Here is a 17,834-nt window from a genome sequence, read left to right as displayed (position 1 = left end):
AAACGTTCTTTTAGGAGAGAGACCAGTGTCTTAGTCAATTCTGTATGCCCACATTGGTTTGCGTCTAGCAGGTGCTCAAACAATGCCCACCGAGAGGAAATGAAATCCAAGTGTGTTGACACACACCTATCCGCCACGGGCAACGCTTAACAGGGATTGGCACTCCCTTCCCATCTTCCACGTGTCGTGACCATTTTTATAAAGGACGTATGATAGGCTACGTCTTAAATCAAAATCCTATCACACTAGGTATCTCTCAGTTGGGCAAGCTTGAGCTAGAGAAACGTGAGGCCAACCCACTCTTTTTGATGAACAAAGCATCTGGGTAACTTTCACAAGAGGCAACCCACGGGTGAGGCTCCACGCGAACACTTCTGATCTCCATTTATAAGGAGGCAGTTTATCTCCTCCTCCTCCTGGATCCTGTGCGCGCTCTCTGTGGATTTGCCACCCCACTAGAAATGGGCAGTTACTCCTGGTTCTACTGTAGGCAAATTATAGCCTTTACCAAGGGTGCTCCTTTACTCAGGTTAGATGTGAAAACTATGGTACGAGTCCACACATTTCTCTTGATCCCAGTTTCATGGGCAGTTGTGGACAGGAATAAAAGAACTATTTAGGAGGACCTGCTCAGATTTGGGGAATTGCCCGTTACTTTCCGCTCCCCCATTCGTTCCCCCATCACTTCCTAATGGAGAAATCAGCAAGCCTTCCTTCCCTGGGATCCTCCTGGTTCCCAGAGCCTTCCCCCAGTTCCACCAGGCTCGGCTGTGGTAGCAGCAGGAGGTGGCCCTGCACACGGTCTTACCTCGGGAGCGATGTAGTCGGGAGTCCCACAGAATGTGGTCGTCGTCACACCGTTCAGAATCCCTTCTTTGCACATGCCGAAGTCGGCCAGCTTGCAGTGGCCTTCCGCGTCCAGAAGGATGTTGTCCAGTTTCAAGTCCCTGCAAGGTAGGCCAGGACCACATGGTTAATGCTTCGCTCGTCCCAACACTCCTCACTCATCTCGAGTGCACATCTCAGGGAAATCTGCTACAGAAAGCAAAGTCTTGAGGAGACTTGACCTTTCAGCAACCAATTTCAGTCCAGGTCTCTTGCCCATGATTAGCCAACCCCCAAAGCTGCCTCCATGCTCCCCAACATGAGGGAGGAGCTTCCGTACCCCCAGGACTGCTAAGGCATAATAGATCAAAGTTAGTAGCTGGTTATTGAAGCTATCGCATGTGCTGAAACTCATAGTATTTAGGCCTTGATGCAGAGAAAGAAGCAATTTGTGCCCCGGCCTTCATGAGCTAACCATGTGGATCACCTGGAGGAACAAGGCTGACACACGTGAACATTAACGAGTCAGATAGAAGCCACGTAAGAATCAGAAGCCACTTTACACAGCACCACCGATGCAAGTTGCTGGTTTTCAGGAGGGGGCCACTGACGGCTGGTGCGGGCAGGAGGGCTCCCAGGACACAATGACTCTCCAGAGAAGCTTGGATAGATGAAAGGTTTAGAGAAAGAAAAGTTGAGCCCTGACTGGTGTCACTCAGATGGCTAGGCATTGTCCTGCAAAGCGAAAGTTGCTGGTTCAATTCCTGGTCAGGGTACCTGCCTGGGTGGCAGGTTCTGCCCTTGGTTGGGGTGCCTAGGAGAGGCAACTGATGGATGTTTCTCTCACACATCAATGTGTCTCACCCTCTCTTCCCTTCTAAAAATAAATAAAATCTCTTGAAAAACCCCTCAGTGTTCTATTAAAAATGCACATCTGATCCTACTACCTACTTAAATGCCCTTTAAAAAAAAGGTGGGAGGGAGGGGAAGGCCAACACAGTAGATGCAAAAGGAAGTGAGGAGACCAGAGAACTGCATCCCGGTGAACGGTGACGCAAGAAAGGCGTATTGAAAGCAACCCTGAAGAGCCTCCAATGCCAGGAAGAGGGGTCTGATATTCACACTGAGGGCAGTGCACCGAGTACTGTGAGACCCGTCTTCTAGGGACAGAGAGGCTGGGTCAGGGGAGGGCCTGGGGTAGGACGGAAGACACACGGGTTGTGGTAACCAGGACCTCCAGTGCCCAGGAGGTTGGCTGCATGAGTAGCAGGTGGGTCAACCAGGGCAGCTCCCCCATGGTCTGTGTTACAATCTGGCGGGGGGTGGGGGTGGGGCTGTGTAAGATCTTGTATAAAATCTAGGGTTCTGGATAGGAATTCCCAACCAAGTCTGCAAACCTGAGACCTGTCCCACAGAAAGACTTAGACTCTTGAATGGAGTCCCTCCATCCACTGTGGGTGGGGGTGGGGGTTTTGCAAAGAAGGCCCATTGTCCTGCACACAGAGCAAGAGGGACTCTCCCAAGCCTGCTGGCGTCTGGACTTTAACTCCTCCCCTGAGGAATCCAGGCCTGCGTGCAAACAAAGGTGGGGCAGGAAGCGTTTGGGGCCTGTCTGCCTTGCACCCATGGCCCCAATCCATTTACAGCTGGGACTTCTTGAGAAAAGAGCACATAAAACATGTTGCTCTAAGCAAATGCTCACGAACAGCAGAAAGAACAGTGAGACCAACCAGCGCTAGTCACTGTGACTGGGGTCCCTGACCCCCCCCCCCCCCAGCNGCCCCCCCCCCCCCCCCCCGTCGGGCCACTGTGTGTGGTCAGGGCTCAGCCTTGGCTGGGGGAGTGGTGAGCAGTGAGATGAATACCAGCTTGGCTCCAGCATAGGAGGCCTGGGTTTTAATCACTGCTGTGGCCTGGTCCTGGTGAGGTCACCTTGCTGCTGTTACCTTATCAGTTAAGTTGGACCAGATACAATTCTGTTTCTAGGCTTGCATGTGTGTATGTGTGTGTGTGAAAAGCAGCAGGTCTTGTATACTGTTATACCCACTTCCTTCGTGAGGAAACTGAGCTAGAGGGAACCAGGTGTCCTGTCTGCCCACTGGCAAATGCTGGAGTCCCTGAGAGGTGGGCCTATGGGTCCAGGGAGTTACGGCCCCCTACACTCTCTAACCTAGAGTTGCCCTTCCAAGACCCAAGTGCAGGTATAATGATCACATGGCAACGCTCATCATAATAGTAACAATAAATCACCACCGTGGGGAAAGCACCAAGGCCTACAAACCGCATTCCTGTTCTGAACAATACCGAGGGCTAGGAAGAGCACACTCAGCTACTACTGTGGCAGAAATAAGTCAACAGAAACTGGAAGAAGGTAAGTGATTTCTGTAAGGTGACAGGGCACTGGTGGAATTAGGAGCCTAACTCTGGTTCCCAGCTCCAGAAGTTGGTGTAAAAGTGCCACTTTCACAAAGTGCCACCCGAGTGCCACTGCTCAGAGTACTCTCTCTTTTTTAAAATAAATGTTTTAAAGATTTTTTTTATTTACTGCTAAAGAGAGGGGAAAGGAGGGAGGAAAAAAAGGGAGAGAAACATCAATGTGTGGTTGCCTCTTGTATGCCCCCGCACCGGGGACCTGGCCCGCAACCCAGGCATATGCCCTGACTAGGAATTGAACCAGTGACCCTTTGGTTTGCAGGCCAGCACTCAATCCACTGAGCCACAGCAGCCAGGGCTCAGAGTACTCCCTTTTAAAGCCTTTGGTATGTCATAGAAAAGACTGGTTCTAATTGGTATGAATGGAATACATTCATAAGTTCCACACCAGCCTGAACCTTGCCCTTGTTCTGAAAATTGAGACTCAGCATTTCTGGCCAATCAGGCTCAGCCTTTCCTTCAGCTCAGGGATCCTACTCAGAATAAGAGGAGGTAGAAAGTCTTATTTCTCCCCAGCTCTTGCTCTTCCTTGTCCTGGGCCAGATGCATAACATCCCTTTGCTTCCTGCTCCCTCCTCCCTGGGGGAAGAAGCTGCTCTAGCTGAAGGCCCAGGGTGGCCACCTCAGAATACTCAGCAAGCAGCTACCCCTGTTTGGTGAAGGGAGGTCACAGGCCAAAGGTTTCTGTTACCAGACAGGGGCCTGACTCTGAATGGATCTGCCAAGGGCCAGCTGTAGTGTGTAGGTTCTTGACTTCATGTAGGAAAGATTTCACAACATGACTCAGGTGACTGTGAGGATACACTTCTTAAAGATGAGGACAGTAAAACATGGAAGAGCTTATTAGCACAGGACAGTCTGGGCTGGGCTGCCTCAGCTCACTGGGAGTCAGAGAAAAGGGGGCTTGTGAGATGGGTTCAGGGGATCAGCCTGGGACAAGCTGCCAGATGCCCATTGCTTCAGAGTTAAGGAGACACGTGCCTGTGAAGAAAGAAGTGGGAGAAGAGGAAGGGAACGGCACGGGCTGCTCCCCACAGGGAAAGTGCACACTGGGCCCTTTGTTTGAGGCTTCTTTCTCTCTCTTGCAGGTGGGAGTCTTAGGGGAGGTCTCAGGGGAGGGTTTCAGCAGAATACTCATCAGTCCTCCAGGTGTGCCCTTTCAGGGTCATGGTCTCCACTGACTGGTCAGTGGAAGGGCAGTGTCTTTAGTCATTGCAGTGGGTCTTGGTGTCATCCACCCGGTTCTTCTGCTTTTCTGGGCCTGGAGCTGAGACACAGCTGAGGCCTAGATGTTGTCTCCAGGGAGGAGTCAGGGCCAGGGGAGGAGAAGTTACCCAGGGGGTGAGGTCCTTGTTTTCTGTTTTGCCCCCTGCCAGGCACCAGGGGCCTTCCCCCTGGTGACGATCTGCCCCTGCCTGTAAATTGCTAAGCCACTGTGTTCAGCTTGCTCGATTTCCCTGTTCTGCTAGCCAAAGAATTCTCCCAGTTTCTCACTATCCTATCTCAGTTACTTCCCACTGTCCTGCCACTGATGCCTGAAATCCTGCCGTGAGTCACTCCCTCCAGGTCCCCCTTGCTGTATGTATTTCCCAAAAACTCCAACTCCCCACACAAAACCCAGCTCCAAGACAGTGACTTATGTTCCTTTCCTTTGTGATAGGAAGATTAGTGAAGACTGAAAGACCCCTGGGGGCCAGAAAGGGCTTCCCTAGCACATTATTCCTCTGGGGGTCTTCAGTTTCAATAAAAGGAAACATATTGATACCAATGGACGACCTCTGCCTGGTCCCGAGCTCTTGGTGAGTTCCTGAGTGGGATGTTGGTGGGTGGGAGAGCCTAGGGAAGCCCAGGGCCATGCTTGCTCAGACGGAGAAAACAGGAGGAAAAATGCCCTTCCCTACCTAGGAATAGGGGTGAGGGCTGCTGAAAGAAGGGGGCATCCCAGAAATTCTGCCTGCTTTCCAGCTGGCTGAGGGCTATGGTCTCCTCCTGGTTCCTCCCCTCTCCTTCCCAGCACAGCCACCCCAGGACCTCAGACTTTCTACTTCCTGTTCCTGCCATGTGCTTCTCCTACTGCTGGGAAGAGGCTGTAAGTGCTGCCTCTTCACTAGGGGCCTCAAACTCCCCCTGGGAAGGGGTCAGGGACAAACGTTTCCCAGCCTCACTCGCTCTGAGGCCCAGCTTGCAGAGCAGGGTGAGGGGTCTTGTCTCCTTCCTGAGAGTTCCCATGATGCTCGGCTCTCAGAGTTCAGAGTGGCCAGGGACGGAGCAGGTACTTGTCAAACTTGTTGACGGACAGCTTTGCAAAGAAGGGCTTCTGGACAGCTATTAATTCCTGTCTACGCAGTTCTGAGATGCAAGGTCAGGGCACTTTTGAGGCCTGGGGAAATTTCGAAGGAGTGGGGTCATTTTTTTAATAGTGACGGGGGAAAAGGCAGCCAAATCTCTTTCCCTGTATATGAGCCAAAGTGACTAGCCTTTGCTTATTAAGTTTCCCTATTAATAATTTCATGTAATTTTTTCAATAGGTAGTGCATTCACATATTCATAAAATCCAAAGTATAAAAGGCCATACAGTATATACTCTTTGTGCTGCATCTGTTCCTTTCTCCCCTGAAAGCAACTGCTTTTCTTTAACCTTTGTGCCTCCTCTTGCTCACGCTTTGTACATAAATGAGACAGTGTGGATATACCCTATTTTTTGGACCATAAGACACATCTAGGTTTTAGAGAAGGAAAATAGAAAAAAAATGTTGAAGCAAAAAATGTGGTAAAATATTTAATAACATAAATAACATATTCCACCAATGTAAATGAAAACAGAACTCAACAACAGCATTAATAATCATTCTTACTCCCAAATTTGGGGGTGTGTGTCTTATAGTCCAGAAAATACGGTATGCAGGTGTGTCTTGGAGATGTTGCAGGTTCAAGTCCAGTCACCACTATAAAGTGAGTCACAATTTTTTTTTGATTTCCCAGAGAATATAAAAATTACATTTATACCACCCCACAGTCTATTAAGTGTGCAACAGAAATATGTCTCTAAAAATGTACATACCTTGATTAAAAATACTTCACTGCTAAAAATGCTAACTATCACCTGAACTCTGAGCAAGCTGTGATCTTTTTGCTCAGGGAGGGTCTTGCCCAAGTGACATCAAAGACTGTTGATCACAGATCAGCATAACAAATATAATAAGAAAGTTTGGAATATTATGAGGATTACCAAAATGTGTCCACAGAGACACGAAGTGAGCAAATACTATTGGAAAAGTGGCTTGCTCAAGGCAGGGTTGGCACAAACCTTCGATCTGTAAAAAGCCGATGTCTGTGAAGTGCCATAAAATGAGGTATACCAGCATTCACGTACCCCCTTTTAACTGGATGGAGCTCACTATATTCATTCATTCATGTCTTACCTTTTCCGCTTAATTTTTAGCAGAGATCTTTCTGTGTCCGCTCAGAAAGAGCCTCCTAATTCTTTTTATGGCTGCACATACAGCACCACATTCACTGGGGGATTCCCGATGCTGTGCTATACGGACAGGGCTGCAGTGAATGGCTTGTCTATCACATTGTACATATACATGAAGGTAATTGTACGCACGTCTTAGAAAAGAAATTTCTGAATCTCATAGCACAAGAATGTGGATTTCAACAGACGATGACACTCTACCTTCTTAGAGGCTGAACAACCTACACTTCCATTGGCAGTACAGTATCTCAGTATTTGCTTAAAGTTTCTCTATAAGTTTGAGCATTTTCTATATTTTTTTTCCCTGTGAACTGTTACCCACTTTCCTTTTGTAGTGTTTGTTTTTTATTGATTTTCTGAAGCTCTTTCTATATTAGGGATGAACTTGGTGTAGGTTAAAAATTGTATTTGTCCTAGTTTCCTGTTTTGACATTTATTTTTAACACTGCTTACAGTGATCCTGCCACGCTGGTATTTGTTTTTATGTAATTGAGTTGATGTTTTGTTTTTATGGTCTTTGGGGTTTTATGTCTTAATTTAAAAGGGCATACCTATTTCAAAGTTATAAAAGCACACTCCCAAGGTTTTCCTAGTACTTTGATGCTTTTAATAAGCTTGTCTTTGATGTACTTGGAATTTGTGCTGATACAGGTGTGAAGTATGGATCCAACTCTGTGAGCTGTCCCGGTTCCATATGTGAACAGTCTGTATCTTTTCCTCATTGACTGAAACACCACCTTTATCAAATACCTGTGCTAGATCCCCACATGTATGTTGCATTTATTTTTATACTCTTCCTTCTCCAATATTGATCTTTAGCACACTTTTAAACTTATCACAGGTTTATCATACCTTTTAAAATTAAAAAAAATTTTGTTAAGATTTGACTTATTTACTTTTGGACAGAGGGGAAGGGAGAGACAAGAGAGGGAAAGAAACATCAATGTGTGGTTGCCTCTCAGGCGCCCCCCCACCAGGGACCTGGCCCACAACCCAAGCATCCTACCTGACTAGGAATTGAACCAGTGACCCTTTGGTTTTCAGGTTGGCACTTAGTCCACTGAGCCATACCAGCCAGGGCAGTTTTATAATGTTTTAATATCCAGTAAGGCTGGTCCCCTTATTATTCTTCTTTTTCAAAACTACAGGCTACTCTTGCTTGTTTATTTTTCCATGTGAACTTTAGAATCATCTGTCTAAGTTTTTAAAAAATATCCTGGTGGTGATTTTATTGGGAACATGTTTAGTGTTATAAATTAACTCGGGGGAATTGATATTTTTATGAAGTTGAGCCTTCCCATCCAATAATACTGTTTGTCTACTTGCACAAGTCTTGTCTGTGTCCTTCAGGAAGGTTTTAAAGTTCTCTCGTATAGGTCTTATACATATCTTATTACATTTTATGGCAGACTGATGTCCCAATATCCATTCTCATTTTCTTCCTTAGTAAGAGAATTTTTTTAAAGCCATGCGCACAGCGATGGAGCTACAAGCTAGAATTCAAAGCCTTCTTCAGAGCTAGCTGTGGTTGTGTGTCTAAGTTCTAGCCAATCAGATGTATGAACGTCTCCTTAAAAAGAAGAACCTTGCTCTGACTTTTCTCTCCTTCCTCTGCCCTGTTGCCTGGACAAGGATGCAATGCCTTCGGTCCTGGTGCACAGTGGCGATGACAACTCTGATCGAGGCCTCAAGCAGTGACCAAGGCTCCAGGACAGTCTGGTCAAGATCACAGGGCCACACAGGGACCTGGGAGCTGTGGCCTGACTGTCAGGAAAGTCACGAGGTTGCCTGGCTGGTGAGAGACTGACTCCATGTGACCACCCGTGACCACCTTTCAGATCAAATGAAAAATCTATGCGTTGGAAACCTCTCCCTGCTGATCGGACCCACACTCCCGTGGGCTGGGAAAGGGAGGCTTCGTGGTGAGAAGGGGAATCCAGAGGCCGGAGGTCACAGTCACTGACACAGAAGAACCAGTCTAGGGGCTGCATGGTATAACCATGGCTCCCTTCGGGTAGGAGCACAGACCTTTTCCAGAAACTCAAAGGACAGCAAGAGGGGAGATTCCCCAAACAATGTACCTTAAAAAAAAAGCAATTCTATAAAACCTGCAGCAAGGAAAGACCTAGCAGTTAATTTTATGAAGGAAAGAGAAAAGCTTATCTTCTAAGAGCAACTGTGCTGTTTTACTGGGGTGGGAAAGGGGCGGGGGGGCTTCGGGGGTAAAAGCAAGGAGCCCCGAAATGAGTTTTCCGTGAGGTAGGGAAGAACGGTTTCCTGCAAGAGCAGTGGTAGGTCAAATGATACTTTTGCTTTAAACAGAAGTTTACTTTCAGTGTGATAACAGATCAACTGTTGATATCTCCAGAATCATGGGTCATTTCGGCTCCTAAGAATGCCCTTCCCTCACAGCTAGCTATGCGTCTCATTCAGTGTCTGGCTCACGCACAAGCCATTGTCGGAGCTGACGTCTGTGATCTGAAAGGCCCGGTGGCCCCCCAATCCCTCTCTTCCTGCTGTGTAGATGGGAAGTGGAGGAATTTGGAGGCAGAATCATAACTCTGCTACTTACTCGCTGGAGGAGGCTGGGCCAGTCCAAACCGTCTTTGAGACTCAGTTTCCTTATCTAGAAAGTGGGGATAACCTCACAGCCAAGAGGTGAAGCTCTAGCAAAGGCCCGATACACAGGAGTCGCCTCGGAAGTCCTGCCCTCTCTAGCAATCCTCAACAGTCACGTTTCTTAAAATGGACACCCCTCATGAGGGCGAGTCACTGGACACCTAACGGCCTTTTAATTTTTAAAAAATACTTACTACCTTCTACTGTGGATAAGCCACCAAGATAGACACTGTGGGATGAAAAACAGAAAGCATAGGCAATTGTAACACATGGAAGAAAGTGATAAATGATGCTTAAATGAGAGAGAATGAGAAGGGGAGAGAGAAGGAAAGGGGGTGTGTGGGGAGAGAGAGGGGGGAGGGGAGGGAGAGGGAGAGAGAGAGAGAGAGAGAGAGAGAGAGAGAGAGAGAGAGAGAGAATTTCAGTCTAGCCCAGTGAGAACATCAGGAATTCCTTTCCTCTGGGCCTAGGGAACGATACTGCAGGGAACACTAAGGGCCCCAGGGGAGAGAGAAAAGCAGGGCGGGTAGGGAGTGGGGCTGGAGCTGCACAGGTGTTACCAGTCAGGATTGCTCTGACAGCTTCCAGATCCCAGCCAACTTCTCAGACCTGGGATGGCCGCACTGTGAGTGTGGCCTTTCTGCGGGCCTTTCTGTGGCCTTCTCTCTGGTCAGCGGCTTTTGTCTGCCCTGGTGCCCCGGGGCTTACCATGCAGCACCGCTCGCCTTATCTCCTTACTGCCCACAACAGTCCTGGGCAGGGGGTATCATCACTCTCACTTTACAGATGAAGAACTTGGGGGGCACACAACTCACAGAGCAGAACTTCAGGGGGGACCTGAATGGCACCTCAGTGGTCTCATCCAAGAATTTATCCATTTCCATTTGCAAAATTTAATTTTCCCAACTGGATGGCAGAGTCTCCAAGAATAAGCGCCAGAAAACTCTTCCCCGTAAACTGTACAGCATTTAGCAAGGGGTTGGCACACGTGACAGCCTTCACACACAAGAAAAAAACCGAAAAATTGTTTTGCTTGACCTGAACACTTGCCCTGAAGGAAGAGAGACCCACAAGGCCCGGTCTCTTCGCCCAGGCCCCAGCTCTCACAGCTCTCGCCCCCTCGCACGCTGGACTCCTCTGGAACATGAACGCCACAGTGCTCAGGCCCGAGTGCCACACAAACGGCAGCCAATTCTTCCATTTACTTACAGATAAAAGATTAGAAATATGACTTTGCAGATGCCAAGTATTTGGATCACCAGGGAACAGGCCCCGGGGGAAGTTATGAAGAAACGGCTTGTTTTTGGACCAATAGTGGAGACTGGTGAACGACTGTGCCACAACACGTGGGAACCAGGCTCTCCTGGCAGATGCTGCCCAACACCTTTGTAAATCCAACGACAAATTCAGGAGGAAGACAATTCCCCTCTTGACACAGACTACCCCCAACGCTGTGGTGAATGTCCGCATCCCCCACTAGGGGTTCTCTGCATGGCCCCTCCTCCCTCTCCGAGGAACACCAGATCACGCAGATCCCACCCAGGCCACGCAGGATGGCAGGAGAGAAGCCTAGGAACAGGCAGTGCACGCCCCTCTATCAAACAGAAAAGTCCAAGTTGCTTCAGAGCCAAGGCAACCGACTTCAAAATTCTCCATTGCGGGGCTGACGCCGGAGAGTCAATGGTAGTATTTCCCCGTGGGCCAATCTGTAGGGAAATCCTGCTCCAAGCTTTTCAATAGAAAGAGCTTAATCATTTAGGAGCAAAATAATAACTTTTGTTTCCCAAATGCTTCTGTATGTCAGGCTCAGTGTTAAGTCTCTTATACGGTTTATCTCATTTAATCTCACAAATAGCCTATGAGTCTGGTAGCACTATCATTATCCCCCTAAACAGTGAGGAGGAAGGATATGTGGGGGTTACCCACCTGGCCCAGGATGCACACAGGTGGCGAGTGATGGAGTCAGCTCCGCCTCACATCAACTCCCATGCTTGTAACCGCTTTGCCTGGGTGCTTGAGGAGGGGAAAAAAGTTTGTTTCCACACTCCTGCCCTTGTGTGCGGTTGAGAACACAGCTGATGCTGTCGGGGCGACGGCTTTGACTCCTAGCAGCATGGTTAGAAGATGTAACCGATAAGTTAGTGATGCTGTTTTGAGCAAACAGATGACCCCTCGTCTGAATACAGCAGCCCTTCAGCCACTGCGGCGGCAGCTGGAAACCCGAGGTGTGAAGCAGCATCCTCATCCTCAGCCAACACAAACAGCCTGGAACCACACCTGCGCATTAACACTGGGCATCGCGGCAGAATAAACTTATCTGATGGCAAGGCTGTCCAATTACTTATTTTCCCCACAGCAATTCAAGTAAATTCTTCTCCTTCCTACTTGTGAATAATAACCTGACCTCCACCGATGGGAAATGGGCCTTGACTTGTGTCCCCACCAAGTGTGGTGGGCTGCCCTGCCTGCCTGTCATCGCACTACGCCCAGGGCCCCCATTCCTCTCCAGGCTATGTATCAGCTGGTGCCTTGAAATGGCTATTTTGGGGTTCAGTGGTGGGACTGGATCTAAGGACAGCATGGCCTCATGCAAACCACTTCTCTGAGTGTTAATGTCCTCAAATATGAGATAAGGTGTCCGGATGAGTCAGACCCCACGAACGCTTCTCGTCCAGGATCCTGGGAAGCAAAGGCAGCTGGAGTCCGTGAAACTTGAACGTGAAATCCTGGCTGTCGCACACCAAATGTTTCCTCTCCCACTTTGCAGCAAACCATGGCCCAGCAGGCATTTTAGACGAAGGGTAAATCAGATGAAGCTCTCCTCCTGCTCGCATTCTTTAATGATGACCCACGGACACGCTTCCCAGAATGGTGTGAGCTGCCGCTGTGCTCTCCACCAGTCCGGTCTTTCACTCTCATACCTCAGCACACCCCCCTCACAACCCACACTGGGGGCCCGAGGGACTGGGTGGGGGGCGTTCCCGGATGGGTAAGGCTGTCTCCTGCACCACCGCTCCGGCATAGGCCCCACTGTGAGTTTCCGCCTTCCACCAGGGAGTCGTGAGGGCAGGGCCTAGGACGCCCGCTTGTCTGATGCGCCCTAGCTTCTCAATACTGGTTGGTCAGAGGGATGAAGGACTGACTGACTGAGGAGACAGGGGATTTGTGCATCATGGCCCCAGGCAGCCAGATGACTTGAACAAACATTTTCAGATAACATATGGAAGTATTAAAACATATTGTTAAAAACTATTAAAAACTAAGGCCCAAACCATCACAGGCAGTTGAACCTGATGTTCTCTTGAATCTTCTAATCCCTGCTCCCAATACACCCAGGAAGAATCCCTTTGCTCACTTCCAGGAGCTTCCGTGGTGGTCAGAGTAGAACTCACATGCCTCACTCTAGCTCTAGGGCTGGTCCTTTCTCAATCATTTGGTGCCACTGTCCCACTCCATCCAGCCACAGGGGTCTTGGACAGTTCAAGCTTACCAAATACTGTCCTGCCTTGAGACCTTTGCCACATCCCTGTTCTTTCTCTCTGGAAAACAGACTCCTCAGCATTCAGTCTCTGTCTCCAGACCCTTTCCTCAAAGGAGCCTCTTGTGCCCAGCCCATCCCGCCACTGCCTGCCCTAGCCCCTTACTTTAATCTCAGTCATGTTTAGAGTAGTGATCACAATTTGTAATTACTTTGTTTTTTCCCCCGAGTTTTCTTTAGTGAGCTTCATGAGAACAGGGACCGCAACTTCAAGTTCACAGCTTGGTCCCCAGAGCCCTGCAAAAGTGCCTGACACTCAACATTCATTGAATGTCTGGATAAGATAATGGGAAGGATCTGTATCAAGTACATTTTAATGACGGTCTAGTTAATGGCATGATTACAACTACTAACTCATTGCCTACTTGGCCCTACTATGCAATGTTCCACAACACTGACTGTGCTACCACTCACAGTCTGTTGTCCCACCACCTCTTGAGGACACTCTGAGAGAAGACACGGTCCCTAACCTCAAGGAGGTGCCTGGCAGGAGCAGTGGGGTGTGAGGCACGAATACTTGGGATGGTAAGTTCTATACCAGAGGGACAGACAGGACACCACCATTGCCCTTAGAAGGCTAGGGCTGCTGGGCTCGCCTTTTTTGGGCCCAGTGATTTGCAGCTAGAAAGGCGGCCAGCATTCTGTCATCGCAGAAGGAGCCACTGCAGCAAAAGAACCAAGAGTAACCTTTCTGGGGGTGCATCTGGAGCCTGGTAGAGATTATAGAACCCTATGCAGGGCCCAGGATTATGGCTGGGAGGCCAGAAAGCCGCGAGTCAGGCTCCTTTGTCAGGATGAGAAGCTGCTGAAAGTAGTGAGCATAGGTCTTCCATGTCTAGCCACACGAGGAGCCACGTGCTAGGAGAATGGTCAGCACCTCGAAGGTCACCCCAGCCTGGATAAAGAGCTGAGGGAACACAAATGGAGCTCCACATGAGTGGAGGGGGATGTAGGGAAGCACGTCTTCCTGTAAAGTGGGGGTCACCCAAGTTATGGAGGATATCAGAGGCCTTATGCAAGGCCAGGAAGCTGAAACGGACTGACCTCTGAGGGGACAGAGAACAGATTTTATTATTCTTAAAAAAAGAAGTCTTACATTTGTATTTGTTTAATTTGGCCACTGAAGGTATTTGCTTTAAGACTGTGTGGTAATTTTCAGCTAATCAGAAATGTGAGCGTGCGCACACATGTGTGCGCATGTACGTGCCGCCAGGGAAGGGTCTAGGGTCATGCTCATGCCCACACGTGTCTATGGGGTTAGGCCTACGGCGGACAAAGAGGGAGAATACACAGGTCCATGTGCATCAGGCAGGTTAAGAAGATCCCTGTTTTTCATCAGAGCAGACGCATTCTGGTAGAGTTTACAAAACAAGGAGGATTAGAGCTAAAGAGAGCTTCCGTTGGTCCACTTGATGAATGTGAATATTCATATTAAGTACCTTACTAAGTACAAGGGAGGGCCAGGTTTTTGGCGAGGGATGGCAGGGGTCTACCAGTAGTTCAGTTCGTACATTCTGAGCCCAAGGTGCCTTGGAGACATCTAACTGGACATGCGGAGCAGGTGGTGATACCTGGTTTGGGATGGAGAACTAAGGAGCGTGGGTGAAATTCTGAGGAGTGTGAAGATACAGCATGAGAAAAGAGGGGGCTAGAGCTGATCTGTGAGCAAGTCTAACACTTCCTGGCCAGGACTTGCAAGGGACCAACCTGATAGGTGACCAGGAAGCCTGAGGAGGGGGGAGTGGCAACCCCAGGCCACGTGACCTGCTGTTGAGTTTGCTGACTCAGCAGCTCAGAGGTCTTTCTATCCAAGGGAAACAGAGTTATTTGTCCTTATTTATATTTACCGATATCTTCTCTTCATGCTGTGAGGTTCTGATTTAGTAATAATAATAACAGTAATGGTGTTTTTTAAGAGGAGACTTTCCCGATCAATACAGGTATCACGTGCCAGGGTCTGCCCAGGGAACAGTGTTAGTAAAATACTGTAAACTTCGGACCCGCCAATGGGAAAGATGGGGAGGAGGGACAAGGAAAAAAAGAAAGCCACAGTTGTCAGTGACATTAGGGAGATGTGCCCTTGTACAAAACAGCAGCCCTCTCCTTGTAAGAAGACCCCCCATTCAGAAAAAACCTAACAGAGCTCCATGGTCTCTTCGTTGGCGCCTTCCAGGCTCCAACCAAGCAGGACCTGGCGGCGTCTCCTCCTGCTCCAGGTTGGTGCATGCACGTATGCGCCAGCTCAACAACAGTTCAGTTTCCTGAGCCCTTGTCTCCCCACTCCACCAGCCCATTGCCTTCTGCCTGCTGCCCCTGGCACTGCCTACATATGGTAGCTCCATCTGAGGGGAAGGCTGTGTTCTGGATAGGTCACCCCTTCTTTTTCTTAAAAATCACTCTGCCCAAGTGGTAAGCCCTTCTGAATAACTTGCAAATCTGTTCAATGTCATGAAGCTAGGGTGGACACTATGGCTTGATATGCAACTCACTCCAGAGAACCTGCGTATACTGATCAGATGTATACGCTGATCAGAAGACTGGGGAGAATTACTGGAGGAGATGGGGTGTGGGCACAGCTTCAATAATACTTCTCAAATCCTGGTTGGAGGCCATCTGGGTCCCCTCCAGGGTCCCCTAGTGGCCACTCCCTCATTCCCACCTCTAAGTCCAACCTGATTCAGCCACTTCCTTTCTTTCCCCCTTAACCCATGACCATTCTTGAGGCAAGACTGGGATTTTTTTTTATGTCATCCAGCTCAAATTCAGAGTGCTGTCTGTTCCTTGACTCTGCTAGAAATCAGTGGCTGCATTTTATCCTAGAGCAGGTTTTTGGGCATATATGTGGATAAAATAGTAATTAGTTAGGTTCAATTGAAAAAAAAATACTTAAGGTTGACCCATCTCTACTTTGAGAAAAACTGGTAAGGAAATCTCTTTCAATCACGGTCAAGGTCATGGAAGTATACCGAGGGCATGGGGATGTATGCACAGAACAGAGCAGACATGTATCGCTTTACCAATCTCGAGCTACCCTGCAGGCCCATGACAAGTAGCAATTGCTACCTGTATAGAGTATATATTTTAATTTGGGTTTTAAGGAAGCCAGTGTGTGTGTAGCCCAGCTGGCCAAGCAAATGAGCCTGACCAGATGGAGACAGATGAGGTCTGCAAGAGAAACAGCTCTCAGCCAGAGAGCAAGTGGTCTGACCCAATTAAACAGAGAGACGTGCAACTGGCTGGTGGTCAGATCTGTGTCAGACACGTCCTCCAAGTAATCAATGCTGAAATAAAGCACGATCGGTGAGTGTACTTAGTAAGTGCTGTGGCACCAGCTGAAGCTTTGCTGCAAACTGAAAAGGTGGGTAGCACACTGTCTGTGCCCGGGCAACACGTAACGCTCAACATCGCTCTCTGTATACGTCTTTCTATTGCATTAAGCATATTAGGTACTTTATTACATGCATACTTCATTATACATTAAATGTGCACTTCATTTTGCATAGATAGTTAATATATATAATTAATATGCAGAGGTAAAGCCACACAGAAATGTGAGTGATGTGTTGCCTGTATATGAGAAGTGTATATGCAATAAAGCAGTTGACGTGCAGTGAGGATGAGCCCAGGCAACACACGACTCTCAATCTTTCTTTCTCTCATACACTAATCATACAACTTGATTGTGTGTATACGTAATAAGGCATACATAGTAAATGTCCACATATGTAATAAATACACAGTATGGTTAATATAGGCAATATATAGAGGTGTTAAGAGTTATGCATTGCTCATATGTATATGTATATGTGTGTGTGTATATATATATATATATAATAAAGTAGATGTGATAAAGCACTCAGTATCATTAATATTTGCGACAGATATTTAGTGTAAGTATTTGTATATGTGCATTTATACTTTTTGTAATATATGTATACATAGTATAATGCATGTAGCTATAGTATATATTTTACGTAAAATCAACCAAAGTTTGATGTCTTGGATTACGTTTGGTGTTGGCTTCTTCCCAAATTTGCAACAGATTTTTTACCTACTGTTTCGTGCTAACAGAGATAAAAAGAACAGCAACAATCACTCTTGAAGACTTAGAATACACAAATATAAAATCCATCATCTTTTTAGGCTAAAAAACCCCCTATATTTTCGTGTGCTAACAGCCCCAAATGGAGGTTAATTAAACAAATGTCAATTTCCTAATCTGTTGATGACTGTCAAGCAGTTTATTGCCAGAGATTAGCTGTTAAGATATACATATCCGCAACCATACCTGCTCTTTTCTGCAGCATAAATGTTCTGATTTAATGGAAAATCACTGCAGGGCACAAGTATAAACTAAAAAACAATTAAAATCATAAATCCAAATGGCAGCAATTCCCAGTGAGTCTTACAACACTCAACTAAGCAGCTGCCAGTCTGCAAAGCTCTGCCTGGGTCCTGCAGGTGAGCTGGCTGGAGCCGGGGCGCAGGCGGCTTCCTGCGCTTGGCCTCCAACGAGAACCCAAGACTGGCTGGTGACCCATGGGATGGTGGGACGGTCAGCCCCAGGGCTCAGGAGGTTCCAGAGCAGAGGCTGCCCACAGGTTTCAAGCCAGCTTATTTCCCTTTCATAGGAAATGCCATTCATTCATGCATACAAATATTTACTGAGCAACTACTCGGTGGCATGTACTGTTCTTGACATGGAGGAAACACATTCCCTGCCTTCATGGAGCTTACATTCTAGTATAGGAAAAGACAATCGGTCAGCAGAATGATAAATAATATGTTAAGGAAGGAAAGTGCTATGAACCTTGAGGCTGGGATTAACTCTAGTCCATGTCCGTGTTCTCTTCCAGTAAGTGACACCTGCTAAATGCCCCGGCCTTTGTGAGATGACTGCAAGGAACAGAAATTCTAAGACTGGTTTCTTCCATTCACAGG

General features: G+C 47.8%; 1 protein-coding gene across 2 annotated transcripts in view; it reads right to left on the bottom strand.

The window, feature by feature from the left end:
* The window catches only part of PRKCE (protein kinase C epsilon), a 477,122-nt gene that overhangs the window by 31,494 nt on the left and 427,794 nt on the right, over positions 1-17,834 (bottom strand). For both annotated transcript variants that reach the window (XM_037066522.1, XM_037066523.1), the window contains exon 12: positions 809-947. In XM_037066522.1, coding sequence (XP_036922417.1) covers positions 809-947 — 139 coding nt within the window. The remainder of the gene's footprint in view (positions 1-808; positions 948-17,834) is intronic.

Source organism: Sturnira hondurensis, unplaced genomic scaffold (genome assembly GCF_014824575.4).
Source record: "Sturnira hondurensis isolate 20B ecotype Veracruz unplaced genomic scaffold, ASM1482457v3 Scaffold0016663, whole genome shotgun sequence".
In the NCBI taxonomy this organism is placed as follows: domain Eukaryota; kingdom Metazoa; phylum Chordata; class Mammalia; order Chiroptera; family Phyllostomidae; genus Sturnira; species Sturnira hondurensis.
The sequence above is the reverse complement of the archived record's forward strand: the minus strand, read 5'-3'. Positions and strand labels throughout refer to the sequence as shown.